Below are 18,462 nucleotides of genomic sequence, written 5' to 3'. Positions count from 1 at the left end.
TTCCGAAAGAAAATTATATAGTGCGTTATCGTACTTTTATTATGGAATATATGGAATTTCGGTGTTGTTGCTTTAAAAAGTATATAAATATACGTGTATTATGCAATCCTTCTCATGAAAAAATATTTTAATGAAAAAGAAAGTGTTTCCGCATTGTCTTGGATGAAGCATCGAAACATTTTTCAAAATTGTGCGCGTGATAGTTTTTTACTGATTGAAGCCAAATCTTTTCGTTTGATGTTTGTGTAGGCGTAACACTTGCTGTCACCGATTAAAGCCATAGTTATAAGGAACATGAATTTGTAAATGTTTCACATTATTAGATAAAATAACCAAGCAATGAAACAACTGTTAATGGTTTTAGAAAGCGGATTTTTATCTAAAACTATAGGTTCCAACATTCCAGCAATAAGTCAACATAACGTGTCTAAAATAAATTACCACTTCCTAGACTTCTGCAAAAAAAAAGGGTCTTAGAGCATTTTTCGAACTTTTGGTACGTTTACAAATTTCACATTGATTAATATAACCTCTTACGTCCTTAACTAAATTGGGACAATACTAGAAATGGCGAAGTCGATCTAAAGTGTCATTATTGCCAGGTGACGATAATGAATCATCAGGATCGATGATGGTCATGGCCATGATCAGGATCGGGATCAGCTACGGAAATTAATTTAAGAATAATATAATAGTCATAGTTTCCATGCAAGGACAGCTATCTTGCATTTAGAATCATGCTCTGTTTGATGATATATATAGCCATCGATAACTTTGACATCCAAATATACGATCCGAATCGTCGTTAATTTTATTTTGCAGAACAGATTTGAAATGTGAAAACTGTAAACCGATTAACTAATTACCACCTAATTGTAATAGATCTTCTGTATGAATTGGAGTAAGGCATCTGGAACGATATTTTTCAGCCCAAGTGCAAATGTAATATGATAACCCATATAAGGCTACTCTACATAAATGCAAAGTGAGCGATCCCAAGATGGTCCCAAATGCTGACCAAATCATCATGAAATCATACTGGCATCACCCGCTTTGCGGCCTAAGCTAAGAGTAATTTTTATATTAAGACCTTAAATGAAACGGCTTCGCCTTACCGATCGCAAGAAGCAAAAACATGGTGGACTAAAGATAAGGAGCACAGTACAAGCCAACCGTGAGAGGACCGAAGAAAATCAACATCAAATTGCTGTTGAAATTGGGGACAAAAATAATGAAATGGAGAAAACTTAAAAAATTGTTTACAAGTGTGGGCACGCCTCTTTTGGGCGTATACCGATGGAAATTGGCAAGGCAAACAATAAACCCAAAAAAAATCAACATATTTTTTACAAGTGTGGGCACGGAAGCTTTAGGCGTCTTGTGGCGTGGCAACATTTGGAAACAAGCTTGCGCTGCGCCAATGTCTCTGGAAACTGCATGCTTAATTTCAACTTTCTACCTTTAGATCGATCCTGATCATTAATATATATACTTTATATGGTGGGAAATGCTTCCTTCTACCTATTATATACTTTTCAACGAATCTAGTATACCCTTTTATTCTACGAGTAACTGGTACAAACAGTCTAGATGTGTCGATACCTACTATTCTCAACACTCCGTTGAGTAATCAAAAATAATTAAATTATTTGAATCAAAATAATTTAACTACCGGAGGAAGAAAGCCTACAGCTACAAAAATGAGAATAACAAAAGGACACCGGATGTGACTCGGTGAATACAAGAATGTACATTTTTAAAGGGGACCTGTTGCGTCCTGCCATTTAGGTAACTTAAAATCCAATTCAGAAAATCAACAGGGACTCATAAAACAAGTTTAATAACAAAAAGTGAATGATTAGCAGAATCAAATGCTTTACTAAAGTCAGTGTAGATGACATCTCTTTGAAGATTATTTTTGAAGCCCTGTATTAGGAAGAAAGTTAGCTCCAAAGGGTTATTGGTTGTTGATCTGCGTTTCATAAAGCCGTGCTGACACGGTGATATATTTAACCTACAAAGGTGCTGCAAATGTGGAGGGATAACATTTTCAAAAAAACTTAGGGATAGCCAACAATTTAGAGATTCCTCTGTGATTGCTTGCATCCAATTTGTTACCTTTTTTATGGAGAGGAATCACAAATCACTCCTTTCATATATGGGGGAACTGTGAAGATTCCAGAGATAAGGTAAACAGTTTCAGTAAAGGCTTGCACAAGGCTTCCGCACAGAGTCTAAGCACACAGCCAGGAATTACGTCGGGACCTGGCGAATAGACAGGCTTAGACGCTGAAGATCGTAAAGCAGTGAGCTTTCGTTTAGAGTAGGAGAAGATATTAAATTCTACTTTGATACTGCGTAAGAGTAAGGCTGTTCGGAATGAGGTAAAGTAGAATATAATGTTTAAAAAAACTGCGCACATAGATCGGCTATTGCTTAATTGTTTAAGAAAATGGTTTTTGACCACTGTTGCACTGAACGTGCTCTTTCTTTGTTCCGATTGGTCCGGATTGTTGGTGTCCGGAACTAAGTCGACGGTGAAGTTCGCCAATTGCAGATGATTCCATCAAGAGGGGTGTGTCTAATATGCTTCGAGTTCTGATGTAGTTGCGTCTCGTGCTACTATATCAGCCGGATTGGCTACGCTAGGCACAAACCTCCACTGAATATCCTTCGTTAAGTCCTGAATTTATTAGATGAGCCAGCTGGCTGCAGCTCCAAAATTGACGCGACCGATTACACTAATATAAGTGCTGGCTTATCGTACCGAGACTTCAGTTTATCCAATGCCAGTAGATAACTTTCTTTAGAAACTGGAAAGGCTTTTATGGCCTCCAAGGCGGATCCTGTTACACAGTTTCGGAGATGGTCCTTATCTATAGATATGGATTGTTGTCGAGGATCGTGTTGTTCAGCTCATCGCCAATAAGTCGTTTACATTCACGGTCCGGGGATTCAATATCCGATTGCACCGGAAAAGCTTGTATGAAGTATGTTTCCAAGATACTCAAACGATACATTGAAGTTTAGCTGGCGTTATGCGAATGCGATTCGAAGTGACTACGATGGCTTATTCTACGTCGTTGGTAGAATAAGCGAGAATTATAGCGATTAGAAACGGCAACTGCGGCAACAACAACTTATAGCGCCGTACAGTTTTTCTAACGAAAGCGTCGAAGCGAAAATGCGGCGAGGGAGAGACAACTGTACCAAAAGTTCTGACCTTTTCGTCGACCAAAACGAAATGAATGCAGCCTGCGATAGGCTTGCGCAGTGGCGGTGCAAAGCGTATGAGCGATTGACTTCAGCGTCAGCAGCGGGAGTAGAACGACTCTCAATGGGGAGCAAAATAAGTGCGAAAGAAAAATGCGATAGATCTGTTACCTTTATGCGAATGTGTGTTTCTTAAGCCGTTAATAACTAACTAATAAATATTGTTATGCGAGACTTTGTTTTCAAAGCATTCACCGGCTGAGAAAACGAATTGGGGCACATCACGGCACATTTTAGTATTGATATTAATTATTGTTAATAAATTGTTTATACACAGCCCCATGTTGGGCGCCAAAATGTTTGATGTACAAAGATTTTTTTGTGCTCCATGAGATATCAGTCTTGGGGGTGTATAAACCTTTATTAACGCGTTGTCATGAGATTTCAATGAGTTTCAATGAGATTTCCGCGAGATGTTTGGTGTGTGTAGGAGTTTGTAAACGACTGGTTTTATTAACATAGGAGAGCTTACATGAGCATGATAACAGAGCTAGATATGTAAGTCTGTAGAAATTTCATGTTAATGAGTTCGACCTTGAACTACCAATTGGGTCCTATCGGACAGCTTATTTGAGACAGATTGTTTAGTAAACAAATGATTTGGATACTCTGGGATTTCAAAAAACGGTAAAATGTAAGAGCACGTATTATAAACAGAGGTCTCGTATGTATATACGTAACGGGACTCATCAAAAAATAACTTCTCTGACGTGAGACCTAACCGCAATTAATACTCCACCTGTATCAATACATTTTTATACCAGTTACTCGCTGAGTTAAAGAGTATAATACAATTTCTGGATTTAACCAAGTCTCTGTAAACACAATGAAAAACACAAAGGAAAAATTATCAGAATACAGAAGTAGAAGAGGATGCAGTGAAGAAAATTCCCACAGGCCCTTTTTTCCTATTTTTGATCTTAGCTTCGAACTATTTCAGCACCATACAATCCGGCCAAAAATCACCAGAACATATGGTCGAAAATAGCTTATTAGCTTATAGCTGAAAGATGAAATGTCCCTAGCGTAAGAAAAAGTTAAATGTTTCACATTTATGTCATCGGCTTTTGTTTTACCTCCTATTTAAGAAAATATATCAAATGATGTTTGATCAGGGAAGAACGGAGAAACGAAAATTTGTTTCTTTTGAGGAACCACCGTTCCAGCTTGCGCCGGTATTCCGGACTCAATATTCCTCTTCCTATTCCTGGTGGTAAACTAATCGGGACAGGTGGAATCACTGGTTGAGAAACCGGAGCAGATTGGACTCCCTGCACAGCGGATTGATCGAATTGCTACAAATCTTTTTTAGCCGCCGATCTTAGCAACATTTCAGGATTTGCTGCAATCGATAACTGATCAGCTGTGGAGTCTTGTTGATCACTTGTAAGATGTTGCGGGTGCTACCCTTAGGCAGCCTATACCAGCGGCTTGTTTGCGCTTTGGCAATTCTTCTAATAGCTGAAGGCTATTAAACTGCAAATATAATTCAAAAAGGAAATCATCAGCTGATCTGCTGATCAGTCCTTTCAAGCCACCTTTAGTTTGGCGCATAAACGATTTCATCTCGTTCGCAACCCCTAGGAAAGCATCACAACAGTATTTTAGATTTGGGTCCTTAGCTAGGTCATCACTTGTTCGGCCTTTGTGTTGGAAGCAGACAACATTAGTTTCCAGTTTTGTATGTTTCAGACCATTGTACGAAGACAAATCAAAAATTCCAAGCCAGCTGTTAAATGTACCGCAAGAGCGCAGTTAGCATCCTTTGAACTTTGGATTTTGTGTGGGAGAGCGAGAGAGCGGGTGCACAGTGCAGTTTATGTGCGTAACAACAAAAACACCAAACAGCGTGAACCGAACACAAAGACAAAAAACAAAAAGTTTAAGTGATTAATTTTTTGAAATAGTGCACAAATCGAAAGAGGTTCACTTGCGAATCGAAAGAAGTTTTAATTAATTATGTGTATAAATTAGAATTATTTTAGAATTGATTAAAAACCACCACTGGTTTCAGCAATTGCAAAAACAAATTCGGAGCGCAGAAAAAAACCCGATCTTTCGCTTTGAAGTCAGAAGACAATTACATAATTTATAAAAAACGTTCGGAGAAATATAAAATGGTAATCTCTTAACTAGTTTCCGGTGGAACAATATGTTGCAATTAAAAACTAAAGATGGTGCTTGTAGCATACAATTTTGAGGAAAGTAACTAAATTAAATAAATCCTCAGTTCCGCAGAAATAACAAAGCTCGCTTTGCAAATGCATAGCGACTCAACCTTTGCTGACGGCACTTCGGCATAAAGCACTATCATTTCCCATCATTTCACAAACATAAAAAAGCTATAACATATTTGCTGGAAACCATTACTAAACATTTCTGGTGGCATCTATGCTGGAATTATTACGAAACGAATTGCTAATTTTCGTTTGGTTTTTCAGGAAACACATTATTGGAATTCTGGGACTGCAAAGTGGTTTCGTTTCAATGCTTCGTGAACTATCAGATAAAATTTACGCTCATTTTTCGCGCTCCAAATTGAATGGGCTCCACCGAACAAATCGCTGAATGTATCATCGGTTCAAGTAATTCTGTAAAACCTGGATCCGGCGAGTTAGGTATAATAGGAGGAGCATTTGGAGAAACAAGCAATTAATGCCAACGTGGGAATGCATGACAACGTTTCTTAAGCAGCGATGCAGGGCACCATGGCAAGTTAAAAATAGCATTTTTCAATGGTAACATTAATAATATTCTGATTACCAAATCAGCATTAAATTAAGAAGACAAAGTCGTACGATTGCGTTACGAAGTAAGCTATATTGGTTTTGACAGATGGTTTGTTAGAAATTATTTCAATGCGATCTTAAAAATCTGAATACTTGACCGACATCACTGCTGTTGTTGCCTCCAATATTACCCAATGTGTGCCATTTTTAACGTTTAACATATTTGTTGCTGGAACATGCCCCAAAATCTTAAGCTCGTGGACCCTGATATCAACTGATTGTCGTTTCCTAATAGTCGTTTGGGCTGGGTTGTTTTATGTTTGATTGTGCACATTATGGCGGATCAACCAAATGAGCGTATGGATTTCATAATTTTGAAGTCAGACTTCTTTCGACCACTTTTCTACAAGCCTAAGAGCGTTGTGTTTTTACAACGCTTCGCAACTAAGTGATTTTCTTGCACAGTCTTAAGCCATTCATATTAATGCATTCGATGGAACTAACTTTGTTGGCGCTAGAAACGAATTAGTTATGAAGTTCGACGAGTTGAAAACCCTTCACTGCCACATAGAAGGTTGTCAAATATCTCCCTTCAACCTTTTTGTCTTTTGAATTTCGCGGCTACGTACAAAGCGCTACAGAGCTCGTATCTGGCAATACTATACATAATTTGAAAGGTCTTGACATAACCTACAAAACGACGCTATGCATGATTGGATATTGCGTTCAACAATTATAGACGTGTAAACATGGAGTTCACTAACGCCGAAATTCGCGCTATTTTAAAGTTTTTCTTCGTTAAAGGCAAATCCGCTAGAGAAACGTTCCGTGAGATTAATGGTGTTTTGGGGGATGGTACTCTATCACTTCGAACCGCGGAGGAATGGTTTCGACGATTCAGAGCCGGTGAAAACGACACCATGGATAAGCCAGCCGGCGGAAGACCTGTGACGACAAATACCGATCAAATCATGGAATACATCGAGTTAGACCGGCATGTGGCATCTCGTGACATCGCCCAGGAGATGGGAGTTAGTCACCAAACCATTTTAAACCATCTGTAGAAGGCTGGATACAAAAAAAAACTTGATGTTTGGGTGCCGCATGATTTGACGCAAAAAAACCTTCTGGACCGAATCAACGCCTGCGATATGCTGCTGAAAGGGAACGAACTCGACCCATTCTTGAAGCGGATGGTGACTGGCGACGAAAAATGGATCACATACGACAATATCAAGCGAAAACGGTCGTGGTCGAAGGTCGGTGAATCGTCCCAAACAGTGGCCAAGCCGGGATTGACGGCCAGGAAGGTTTTGCTGTGTGTTTGGTGGGATTGGAAGAGCTGCTCCCATATGGCCAGACGCTTAATTGTACCATCTACTGCGAACAACTGGACCGCTTGAAGCAGGCGATCGACCAGAAGCGTCCAGAATTGGCCACTTCGTTGATGACTCGTCAGAAGCTAAGGGAGCTCGGATGGGAGGTTTTATCGCATCCACCATATAGCCCGGACATAGCGCCAAGTGATTACCACCTGTTCCTGTCCATGGCGAATGCCGTTGGTGGTGTAAAGTTGAACTCAAAAGAGGCTTGTGAAAAGTGGCTGTCCGAGTTCTTTGCAAATAAGGAGGGGGGCTTCTACGAGGGAGGTATTATGAAATTGCCGTCTAGATGGAAACAGATTATCGAACAAAACGGCGCATATTTGAACTAAATCCGATCACTGTAACACTTTTTATAAAGCATTGAATAAAGAGCAAAAAAAGCGGAAGGGAGTGGATGACTTGGTCCTTGGTAATGATGACAACTCGCCACAAATAAAGTGTCCTTTAGCGGTAGCCGTTGAGCTGCATCCTGGAAGGAGTTCTAATACTCTGACGACTGCTCTTTTGTCTCATCATTCGCTCAAATGTTTTTGGTATACCAATAGAAATTGGTAAGATGACTTGGCATAACAAAAATCTTAAATTTTTAGGCGCCGTAAAAATAAAATACATTTTTAAATAATACAAACAAATTTTAAGTGTGGGCATCGGGGTTTATGGGCGGCTTGTGAGCCTTACAGTAGGCGTGTCCACCATTTTGCTTAGCACATTGATTGATAACATAAAAGACAAATATTAAAATTAAAATATTTCAACACATTTTTAAAAACTGTGGGCGTGGCAGTTTTATAACCGCTTTAGAGAGGGCGTCGCAAACAGGTATTTGACAAATCCATAGAAATTTACAAGACCAAAACAAAACGGAAAGAATATAAAATTTATTCAAAAACTGTGGGCGTGGCAATTTAGTAGGCGGTTTCTGGCCGTTAGTGTGGGCGTAGGAACATGGTTCAACAAACTTCCACTGCATCTATGTCTTTGGAATTTGCATGCCTTACCTCAACTAGCTTTTATAGCCCCTGAGATCTCGACGTTCAAACGGAAAGATAGGCGGACAGACGGACATGGCCATATCGACTTGGCTATTGATCCTGATCAAAAATGCAAATACTTAATATGGTCGGAAACGCTCCCTTCTACCTGTTACAAACTTTTCAACGAATCTACTATACTGTAGTATACTGTACTATCTACTTTTACTGTACGAGTAACAGGTATAAATAGTTTAAAAAAAGCAAATGATTTTGCAAAAGTGAAAGTTTCAGCACAACAAATAAAAGAATATGTACTCAAATATAGGATGTGATGTTGTTACATCCATTTCAAAATACATGTATTATTGCTAAAATGCTAAAAGCTAAATAGCTAATGGAAACATTAAAGATTATCGGGAAAAATAAACGACAGAGAGTTAAAAGAGGTGTATATACTTCTAACAGCTAGTGGTCTATTTGTAAAAAAAGAGTGAAAATAAATTTTAATTTACCACTATTTATCAGATGTTCATCAATATTATAAAAGATAATTCCATTAATGTTTAATCAGAAAATAGTTCGATAATATTCATTTTGAATTCAGAGTATTTAGTGTATAGTTTTAAGGTTGCTTTATATCATCTGTCTAAACATGTGTTTAGACATGATAAGTAGACAATCTATAAATATGTTCTATTTAAGGGCTGCAATAAACATGTCACGGGACAGCATAAGTGGCAACTACAGATAAGTACGGTTGCAGTGGTCTATTGCCGAAGTGTCAAGAGATATGATCACGCGGGAGGTGACTAGCGCGGTCATAGGCTTCAAACATAGATTTGAGATAAACCTCAGCTGCATTGACCAACGCAGACTGCAGCGTCTTACAAGCGCTGCATTATATAATTAGATGATAAGAACCTATGTAAGAATGAATAAAAGGCGATGCCCTCGCAGTAGCGAGTTAGTTAGATTCAAACACCCGAATTGAACTCATTAAGTGTACGCATTAGTTTATAGTGTGAACATTTTGGTCCTTCGAGCCGGATTCGACTCTGCAGTTTCCCCCTATATGGTAAGGGATTCAGAGAAAGGCCAGCTCCTTTAAGCATTGCTAAGTTAATCTTGCAGCTAAAGGTAGCAAAAATAATTGACTCTTGTTTCCCCCTACCAAAGGTAAGGAACAGAGTATAAATATAAAAAGCAAAAAGATACAAAAGAATCTTTTATGTTTTTAAATAAAACAAGCACCTTATAGTCTATAGCTAAAGGTTGCTTTGTGTACCATTATAAATTGTGGTAAGGTGTGTTGCGGCCATACATCAGCAATTCTGAATTTTACATTTTGGTCCTTCGAGAAATTCTGTTGTTTTCCCCCACCAGTGGTAAGAAACACAGAAGAAGAAAAAAACCAGCACTTCAAAGTAAAAAGAGCAAGGTTATTCGAGTGATTCTGTTGTTTCCCCCACCAGTGGTAAGAAACACAGAATAAAAGACCACGCCTTAAAGTACTAGGACTATAAGGTGAAACATTGTGTTCTTGCTTTTCCTTGGCTGATCAATCAGCTGTGAGTCGAGGCACAGCTAGGTCAACTGGGCGACCAATCAAAAAATCCTCCAACGGATCACGCCAAAGAATATAAGCAGAAAGCACAAAAAAGTCACAGTGATTGTTTTCCCAACATGTTGTCGGAAAGATCTGTGAAATTGATGCAAGACCAAGGAGAGCTGCAGAACAAAATACTGCAAGCAATCAAGGAAAAGGCATCTGGTATAGATGCAATAGAAGCATTGGTAGTTCGATTTACTACTAACAACAATGCGCTGGTAAAATTGGGAGTTGTCATCAATATTTTAATGATAAAATATTTATTAAAACTATGGATGCTGTCAAGGCCTACAAGGAGTCGCAATTAAAGGTAGAAACACTTGAAGAGATAAATATACCAAGCGGATCAAAATTATCTGATACCGCATCAGCTCGGAGCTCCAGTCCAGTTGATAATCTGGTTCAACTGGTGGATAGAAGAGCGGACAGGGTGAGACAACAGATGAGCCTAATCTACGAAACCCTAGATAGTTCAAGTGAGATTGAACTAGTCAAGCAGCTGGCAATGATGAAAAGTCATTGGTCCAACGTGACGGACACACTGAAACTGCTTGAAAACAAGTATGACAGAACTGTCTTTGATCAAGATGAGGCAGACATTCTGCAATCTGAAGTTGCCGCACTAGAGATGGTACTTCAAATGAAGTTGGAACAGTTCAAAAGTTCCAACTGCGACGTGCCAGAACTCCCAAAAGTGGACCTTCCAACGTTCAATGGAAATGCGAAGGAATGGCCAACATTTTTCGAGCTGTTCTCTGAACTAATAGACAGCAGGAAAGATCTCAGCAACACAAGGAAGCTGGGATATTTAAGAGCCTGCTTAAAAGGAGAAGCTCAAATGGTGGTTAGCCATTTGATAACGGGATCAGCAGCTAGCTATGCAGCAGCGTGGGAGCTTATCTGCAAACGCTATGAGAATAGCAGAAAAATATTCTCCCAACACTTCAACAAATTAATGGAATTGGAGTGCTTGCTGCCCCATGATGAGAAAAATTTAGGGAAGTTTTTGGATACTGCGACCGAGAGCATATTCATCATAAAGCAAAAAGGAAAAATAGGAAGCTCTGCTGACGTAATTTTAGCAGAAATTCTGCTGCGGAAATTTTCGCCAGAAGCCTTGCAGCTGTATGAACAGCATGTAAAAAAGGCAAGAGCTATACAGTCCTTACAAGATGTACTGGAGTTTATTGAGCAACAATACAACTCAGTAAACGCCATTACCAAAAATACCGCTCAGCTTGCTACAAGAAAAGTGCAAGTTAGATCGTGTGCCTTTTGCTCTAAGGATGGCCACGATATGATAAAGTGTCTCAAATTCAGAGCACTATCAATCGAAAAAAGAAAAGAATTCGTTCAAAAGAACAGCATGTGCTTTAGATGCTTTGGAAAGCATAATGCTATCGACTGCAGAAAGGAAATTACATGCAATCGATGCTCCAAAAGACACAACAGCCTTCTGCATGAAGACACAAAACGCAGTATCAACAGCAATAGCCTTAAGCAAGGCCAAGACACACTATTGGCTACAGCTGTTGTTTTAGTGAAAAACAAAGCTGGTGGTTACAACGAGTTAAGGGCGCTTATTGACGGTGGATCCCAGAAGACGCTGATTTCAGAGGAAGCAGCACAAATATTAAGGATTCCCAGAGTAAGGAGTACTATAGAGGTCGAAGGTATCTCCCAGACTACTCAACTATCAAAAAATAGTGTCCACCTGACGATCAAACCAAAAATTCCAAGCAGCTTCAAAGCATCAACGGAAGCATTGGTTTTACCAACACTCCATAGAGCCCTTCCCAGCAAAAAGTTTGATATTGATATCAACAAAGAGTGGAAGGGCTACAGGCTAGCAGATCCACGATTCAACGAGCCAAGCAGAATTGACATGGTGATAGGTGTGGATCTATTTCCCCTGATTATGATGGAGAAAATAAAAACCGTGAATGGAATCTTGGGACAAAAACCAAATTTGGATGGATTGTGTACGGAAATATAACTCGAGCAGCAAAGCAAAAAATTATAAGTGCCACTACATCAATAAATCGAAAGGACCTGAAACGCTTTTGGGAATTGGATAGATGGAAGCTGATTCAACGCATCAGAGGTGATTTTTGGAAGAAATAGAAAGAGGAGTATCTGGTGTCATTACAAAAGCGAACCAAATGGCGCCAAGAAAAGCCAAATCTGAAGGAGGGACAGCGGGTTCTTATAAAACATGAGAACACTCACCCTGCAAGATGGCCAATGGGAAGAATCATTAGTGCGACTAAAGGACATGATGATAAAGTCCGGGTAGTCACGGTTAAAACAAGCGATGGGGAAGTAAAAAGATCGCTAAACAAGATCTGTCAACTTCCTGTTAGCGAAGCAAAACCAGCTGGAGCTGGAACGCATTAATGATAGACGACTACTGGCCGTACATTTTTCCCCCCCGGAGAATGTCTAAACATGTGTTTAGACATGATAAGTAGACAATCTATAAATATGTTCTATTTAAGGGCTGCAATAAACATGTCACGGGACAGCATAAGTGGCAACTACAGATAAGTACGGTTGCAGTGGTCTATTGCCGAAGTGTCAAGAGATATGATCACGCGGGAGGTGACTAGCGCGGTCATAGGCTTCAAACATAGATTTGAGATAAACCTCAGCTGCATTGACCAACGCAGACTGCAGCGTCTTACAAGCGCTGCATTATATAATTAGATGATAAGAACCTATGTAAGAATGAATAAAAGGCGATGCCCTCGCAGTAGCGAGTTAGTTAGATTCAAACACCCGAATTGAACTCATTAAGTGTACGCATTAGTTTATAGTGTGAACACATCCAATGAAGGAAACCGCGATGTTATACATATGTCCTAACCCCGCGGCCATTTGAGCATTATACATTTGATCCTTGTCTTAGCAGTCCAGAGCCTGGCAAACTAAAAATTTTCCTAAAAATAACGCATAGAATCCCCGAGAAGGATTGTGGCAGGCTACGGTGACATTCTATCTTCATACTTCGGTTCTCCTTTTCTGGAAGGCTTGATCGAGTGCAGTTGCATCATACCCAAATATTAATCCACGTGCTGCCCGTCTCACGTCTTAGAGGTAGAAATCTTATTGGCTGCAATGCCCAAGCGGCCCACATTGTTTTTCTAGCCTCGACTTTTGACCACGTGAGGAATTTTCTGTGGTTTCATCGATCACTGCAAAAATACACATCTGTGTACAACCGGAGCACCCGTCACGTTAAACGGAAAGCTGTGCTTTCCCCTTTCTGCTGCTTAACAGGTACATATCGAGGGTCACAGGTCACTCCGAGTTGGTGTCTTTTTCAACTCCTTTGTCGCTGCAAGCGAGGAGCAGATAATACATTAATAGATTTTTGTGCAGTTTCTACGGCACACATTAAATTGGTGCGCCGTTTCCATCTCACGTATAGGATCGGCGTGTTTTCTTCTTCATCCGTGAATTTTCCCAACTACTCATCAACAGTCATCTGGTCTGCTAACATCGATGGAACGTGTGTAAGTATGGCATAGACGTAAAAAAAAATAATTAATACCAGAATATATACATATAAGTTATGAACCTTCCCCATGCACCTTCAGTCTCCCCTCTACCGACCGCCGCTCTTGCACGCGCCCACTCACTTGCGCCGCCGGACCAAATCTCGCATCACCAACTTGAAAACGCTTACTTCGAACCTCCGCCCTTCTTTTTCAACACAACGATCACTCTAGCTACAATTTGCTACGCGAACGAGACCTTGTTGCTTAGAACAACAGAATCTCCCATAGACCTGCATTGGCAGCAAACGCTGCCCTCAGCTCTAGAGCCGGAGCTCAGGTGAAACCCAGCCCCGACTACTTCGGCCTACCCCATATTTTCCAACTATGGATCTTCTCTTACAGCATCTACCGCGATTTCCATCATGTTATCTAGGTGAGCTGTGCGGCAACGAGAGCCGATCATTAAAGAATTTGACAAATGCATAAATACATCATTTTCATAAAGCATCAAAAACCTTTTAAACACCTTTATCGGTGCTCCGCACAAATAACTTAATTGTTTCAGGCTGTTTTATTCAGCTTTAAAAACAAGCGTTCGATTTTGCTATACTGCTCAAAAAATTTTCCAACGCGGAGTCCACATTTCAAACATTTTTTAGTCATAAAGCACAAGTTATGAATTAAATAAGTTGAATAAAATAATTTTAAGAAATTGGCCAAAGTATGTTTCCGATCAAATACTTGCGTTATTTCATCCGATAACCTTTCAGATAGTATCGAAATAGTTCGTAAAACTGCTTAAAACTCTAAATGTTTTCATGTTGTACAGCACCAATTCCTATTGCTTTGGTTGAATGGGTTTTTCGTAAAATTGAAAATCCAGGATATTTACGGAGCTCTAGGGTGAATTTACAAAAGTTTACATCAGATTTTTTTTTTGTATGTTGTAGTATACATATATTATAAAAACATATTAGCCGATTTTGTAATATTTTATGATTATGTGTGCATTACCTGTATATTATAACATTTTCGGGGAGTTTTCCATTCCTTTCATGATAAATTTGTAGAGCAGTTTCAAAAGATGCAGAAAGTCCATTAACAATTTCTTCATGTTTTGTTTGTACAACAGCCTTACTGTACCATTGTGAGTATGACGAATTTGTGGAGGCCACAAATGCTGCATAATATAAATTGAATACAAAATTATAATAATAATAATTTTAAATATTAGGAATTATATTAAAAATTAATCATTAAATGTAACAAACAAAACCATTTTACAGTGCTGCTAAGGAAATGACCATAAATGTAAGACGTACCCGTTCGTACCGCTACTGATATCGTCTGAACAAGGAAGCTGACACGGCGTTCTGCTAAGAGCGCTGCTTAGAACCAAGTAGTAGTAGTTTTGGGTAGTCTCCTAACGGAATTTCGAAAGCTCTAACGAGCCCATACAATTCAAACAAAAAATCCTAATTCAAAAGTCTACCTAACTAATTACTAATATAATATATTGTAATCCTTACCTCCTCGAAATATATATTTAATAAATAAAATTAAAATGAAATGGAATAATAAACATATAAACTGGTAACGAAAAGTTTAAAAACTGGCACTGCAGTTAATAGTTTTCACTTTTTATATAATTATGCCTTTGCAAGAAATTGAAAAAAAAGATACTCCACTGGTGGTAGTGTTATTTAAATTTTCCCATGTCAGACGACAAAATAGTGTGAACGTGGAATACTAAAGACAGAGCTGTCGGTATCTTCCGAGACAAAGTCTCAACAACTAGCCAAGGACAACTAACTCGAATAAAGGACGCTATACTTAGCAAAGAATCGCACCACGATTGGTTTTAAGCAAGAAGGCAGCGTATAGTTTGACTGTATTACTGAGAGAAAGACTATAAGAAAGAAAGCCCAAGAATTCGAGGCAAAACTTAAAATTATTCGAAATCAAAATATTAACACTACAATAAGTACGCCTCAAACAGAAAATTATTAAGAGATTACTTTTTCAAGTGAAGTCAAATGCGATGAACCATTAAATAATTTTAAATTTGTCCCAGACTTTGAGGGAAAACTGGAAATCTTTGTCTCCTGGAGACAAACGTCCATTGCGGTCTGCGAACCCTATCACCAAAGCAGGAAGCACTACCTAGCGGTGGTCATCCTTATAAGGACCGGCAAGGACGGTGCTAGATTATGCAGCCATTATAGGCGACCTGATAAAACTCACAACTAGAATTTAGTTTATTGAGGGAAGGGGATCTGAAATATTATTAGATAAAATTGAGTCTAAAAACAAAAATAATAACCCATGATACAGCTGCAGCTGCTATACTAATCGAAACAGGACAAGCAAGCTCGTTTAACCAAAGGCAACGATACCTCATTCCGATCTAGGCAAATCTCGAGTTTTCCGAAGAAAGAATGAGAAATAAATGGTGCGCGTCAATAAGCAGCCGTCAAAAAAGCCTTATTGCTCAAAGTAACGCAATCAAAACTTTGGAAAAATATATACTAGATTCGTTGAAAAGTATGTAAAAGGCAGAAGGAAGCGTTTCCGACCATATAAAGTATATATATTCTTGATCAGGATCAATAACCGAGTTGAACTGGCTATGTCCGTCTGTCCGTATGAACGCCTCGATCTCAGGAATTACATAAGCTAGAATATTGACATTAAGCATGGATATTCCATGCGCAGCGCAAGTTTGTTTCCAAATGTTGGCACGCCCACTCTAAGGGCGACAAACCGCATAAAACTGTCTCGCCCACACGTTTAAAAAAAAGTTGCGATGTTTTATCATTTCTTTATATATCTTCTAAATTTCTATAATTTTGCCAAAAAACTTTTTTTTTTAAATTTTAAGTTTTTTTTATTTTAATAATTTTTTTTCCCAATTTCTACCGATATTCCAGTAAATGTTGAAATTTCTCGTTCGCACTTCCAGTAGCTGTGTGATCATATCTCTTGACACTTCGGCAATAGACCGCTGCAATCATACTTATCTGTAGTTGCCACTTATGCTGTCCCGTGACATGTTTATTGCAGCCCATAAATAGAACATATTTATAGTTTGCCTACTTATCATGTCTAAACACATATTTAGACATTCTCCGGGGGGGAAAAATGTACGGCCAGTAGTCGTCTCTCATTTATGCGTTGCAGCTCCAGCTGGTTTTGCTTCGCTAACAGGAAGTTGACAGATCTTGTTTAGCGATCTTTTTACTTCCCCATCGCTTGTTTTAACCGTGACTACCCGGACTTGTCCTTTAGTCGTACTAATGATTCTTCCCACTGGCCATCTTGCAGGGTGAGTGTTCTCATGTTTTATAAGAACCAGCTGTCCCTCCTTCAGATTTGGCTTTACTTGGCGTCATTTGGTTCGCTGTTGCAATGACACCAGATACTCCTCTTTCCATTTCTTCCAAAAATCACCTCTGATGCGTTGAATAAGCTTCCATCTATCCAAAGAGCTGATTGTCTTACTTTCTTCAAAATGTTCAGGAGCTCCAATTAGAGGTCTTCCCACCAGAAAATGACCCGGCGTTAATATGTCCTTACCATCGTTTTCGCTCCTTACAGTGACTAATGGGCGCGAGTTTTGATTTGACATAGCAGCGATGCAAATTCTTCATATGTAAAGCTGTTTTCACCAATAACTCGTTTAAAGTGATGCTTCACTGATTTTACACCGGCTTCCCATAAACCTCCCATGTGGGGACTTCCCGGGGGAATAAAGTGCCACTTGATGCCTTCTTTTTCTAGTGTAGGTGCTAACTCATTATTGTTTTTAATGGCAGCTACAAATTCTTTGTCCAATACTCTTGAAGCTCCCACGAAGTTTGTTCCATTATCTGAGTATAGGTTCTCACTCTTGCCTCGTCTTGCAAAGAACCGTCGAAGGAATTTCCAGGAATTTGTCTGACGAAAGGTCGCTAGCAGCTTCCAGATGTATCGCTTTTGTTGCCATACAAACAAATACACAAATGTATCCTTTATACGTTTTTTGACCTCTTCCCTTTGAGCAGCGAATCTGGAACGGTCCGGTGTAGTCGATTCCAGTATTTTGAAACGAGTAAGCAGCCGTTACTCGATAAACTGGTAAATTTCCCATCAGTTGACTGGACATCTCTTGCTTGTATCGTATGCATACAATACATTCCCTTAAATATTTCTTTAAGGAATTTTGTATGCCAAATATCCAGAACTCCCTCTGAATATAAGTTCTCATAATATTAATTCCGCCATGCAGAGTTTCTTTATGAGCATCCTTTGCAATTAACCAAGTCAAATGTGACTTATCCAGTATAATTGGATGTTTTACATTATACGGTATCATTGCGTTTTGTAGTCGTCCACCAACTCGAAGTACGCCATCACTATCCAAAAATGGATTTAGCGCCTGTAATATACTCTTTGGGTCTAATGGTCTTTTGTTTTTGGGTAGTCTGACTTCCTGTCCAAAATCCAGCTGTTGTTGTATCTTTACCACGGCAATCTTCGCTAGCTTTAATTTCTCCACCGTAAGATGTGATAAAAGATAAAAGATAAAAGATGATTTTGCAGATATTCGGATTTCCGATTCCTTTTGAGTGGGCCAGTGTTGTGCACCTGTAGCTAGCCAATTCGGCCCTCTCCACCAAATTTCACAGATTTTAAGAGCTTGCGGTGATATCCCTAATGAAGCCACGTCTGCTGGATTTTCTTCCGACTTAACGTAATTCCATTTGACATTGGGAATTAGTTTAATGATTTCTTCCACTCTAGTTCTGACGAACTTATCTTTGCTGCGCTTGTTCTGTATCCAAGCAATAGTAATTTGCGAATCACTCCATGCATGCGTTGTGATCTTGTTGCTCCATATAGCCTGCACCTTCGCTAATAACTTTGTTAATAAATGCGCAGCACATAATTCCAACTTTGGAATTGTTTTCCTGTTTTTTATAGGATTTACTTTGCTTTTTGCTGCTAGCAAAG

The 18,462-nt window shown here is 39.1% G+C and overlaps 1 protein-coding gene across 1 annotated transcript in view; it reads right to left on the bottom strand.

Moving 5' to 3' along the window:
• The window catches only part of LOC26526860 (protein argonaute-3), a 75,167-nt gene that overhangs the window by 19,752 nt on the left and 36,953 nt on the right, over window positions 1-18,462 (bottom strand). Inside the window, exon 3 of the mRNA XM_026976404.1 lies at window positions 14,485-14,650. Coding sequence (XP_026832205.1) covers window positions 14,485-14,650 — 166 coding nt within the window. The remainder of the gene's footprint in view (window positions 1-14,484; window positions 14,651-18,462) is intronic.

The sequence above is a fragment of the Drosophila erecta genome, unplaced genomic scaffold (assembly GCF_003286155.1).
Source record: "Drosophila erecta strain 14021-0224.00,06,07 unplaced genomic scaffold, DereRS2 tig00000021-arrow-pilon, whole genome shotgun sequence".
Taxonomy (NCBI): Eukaryota; Metazoa; Arthropoda; class Insecta; order Diptera; family Drosophilidae; genus Drosophila; species Drosophila erecta.
Note: the sequence above shows the minus strand (reverse complement) of the source record. Positions and strands in the feature narration are given on the sequence as shown.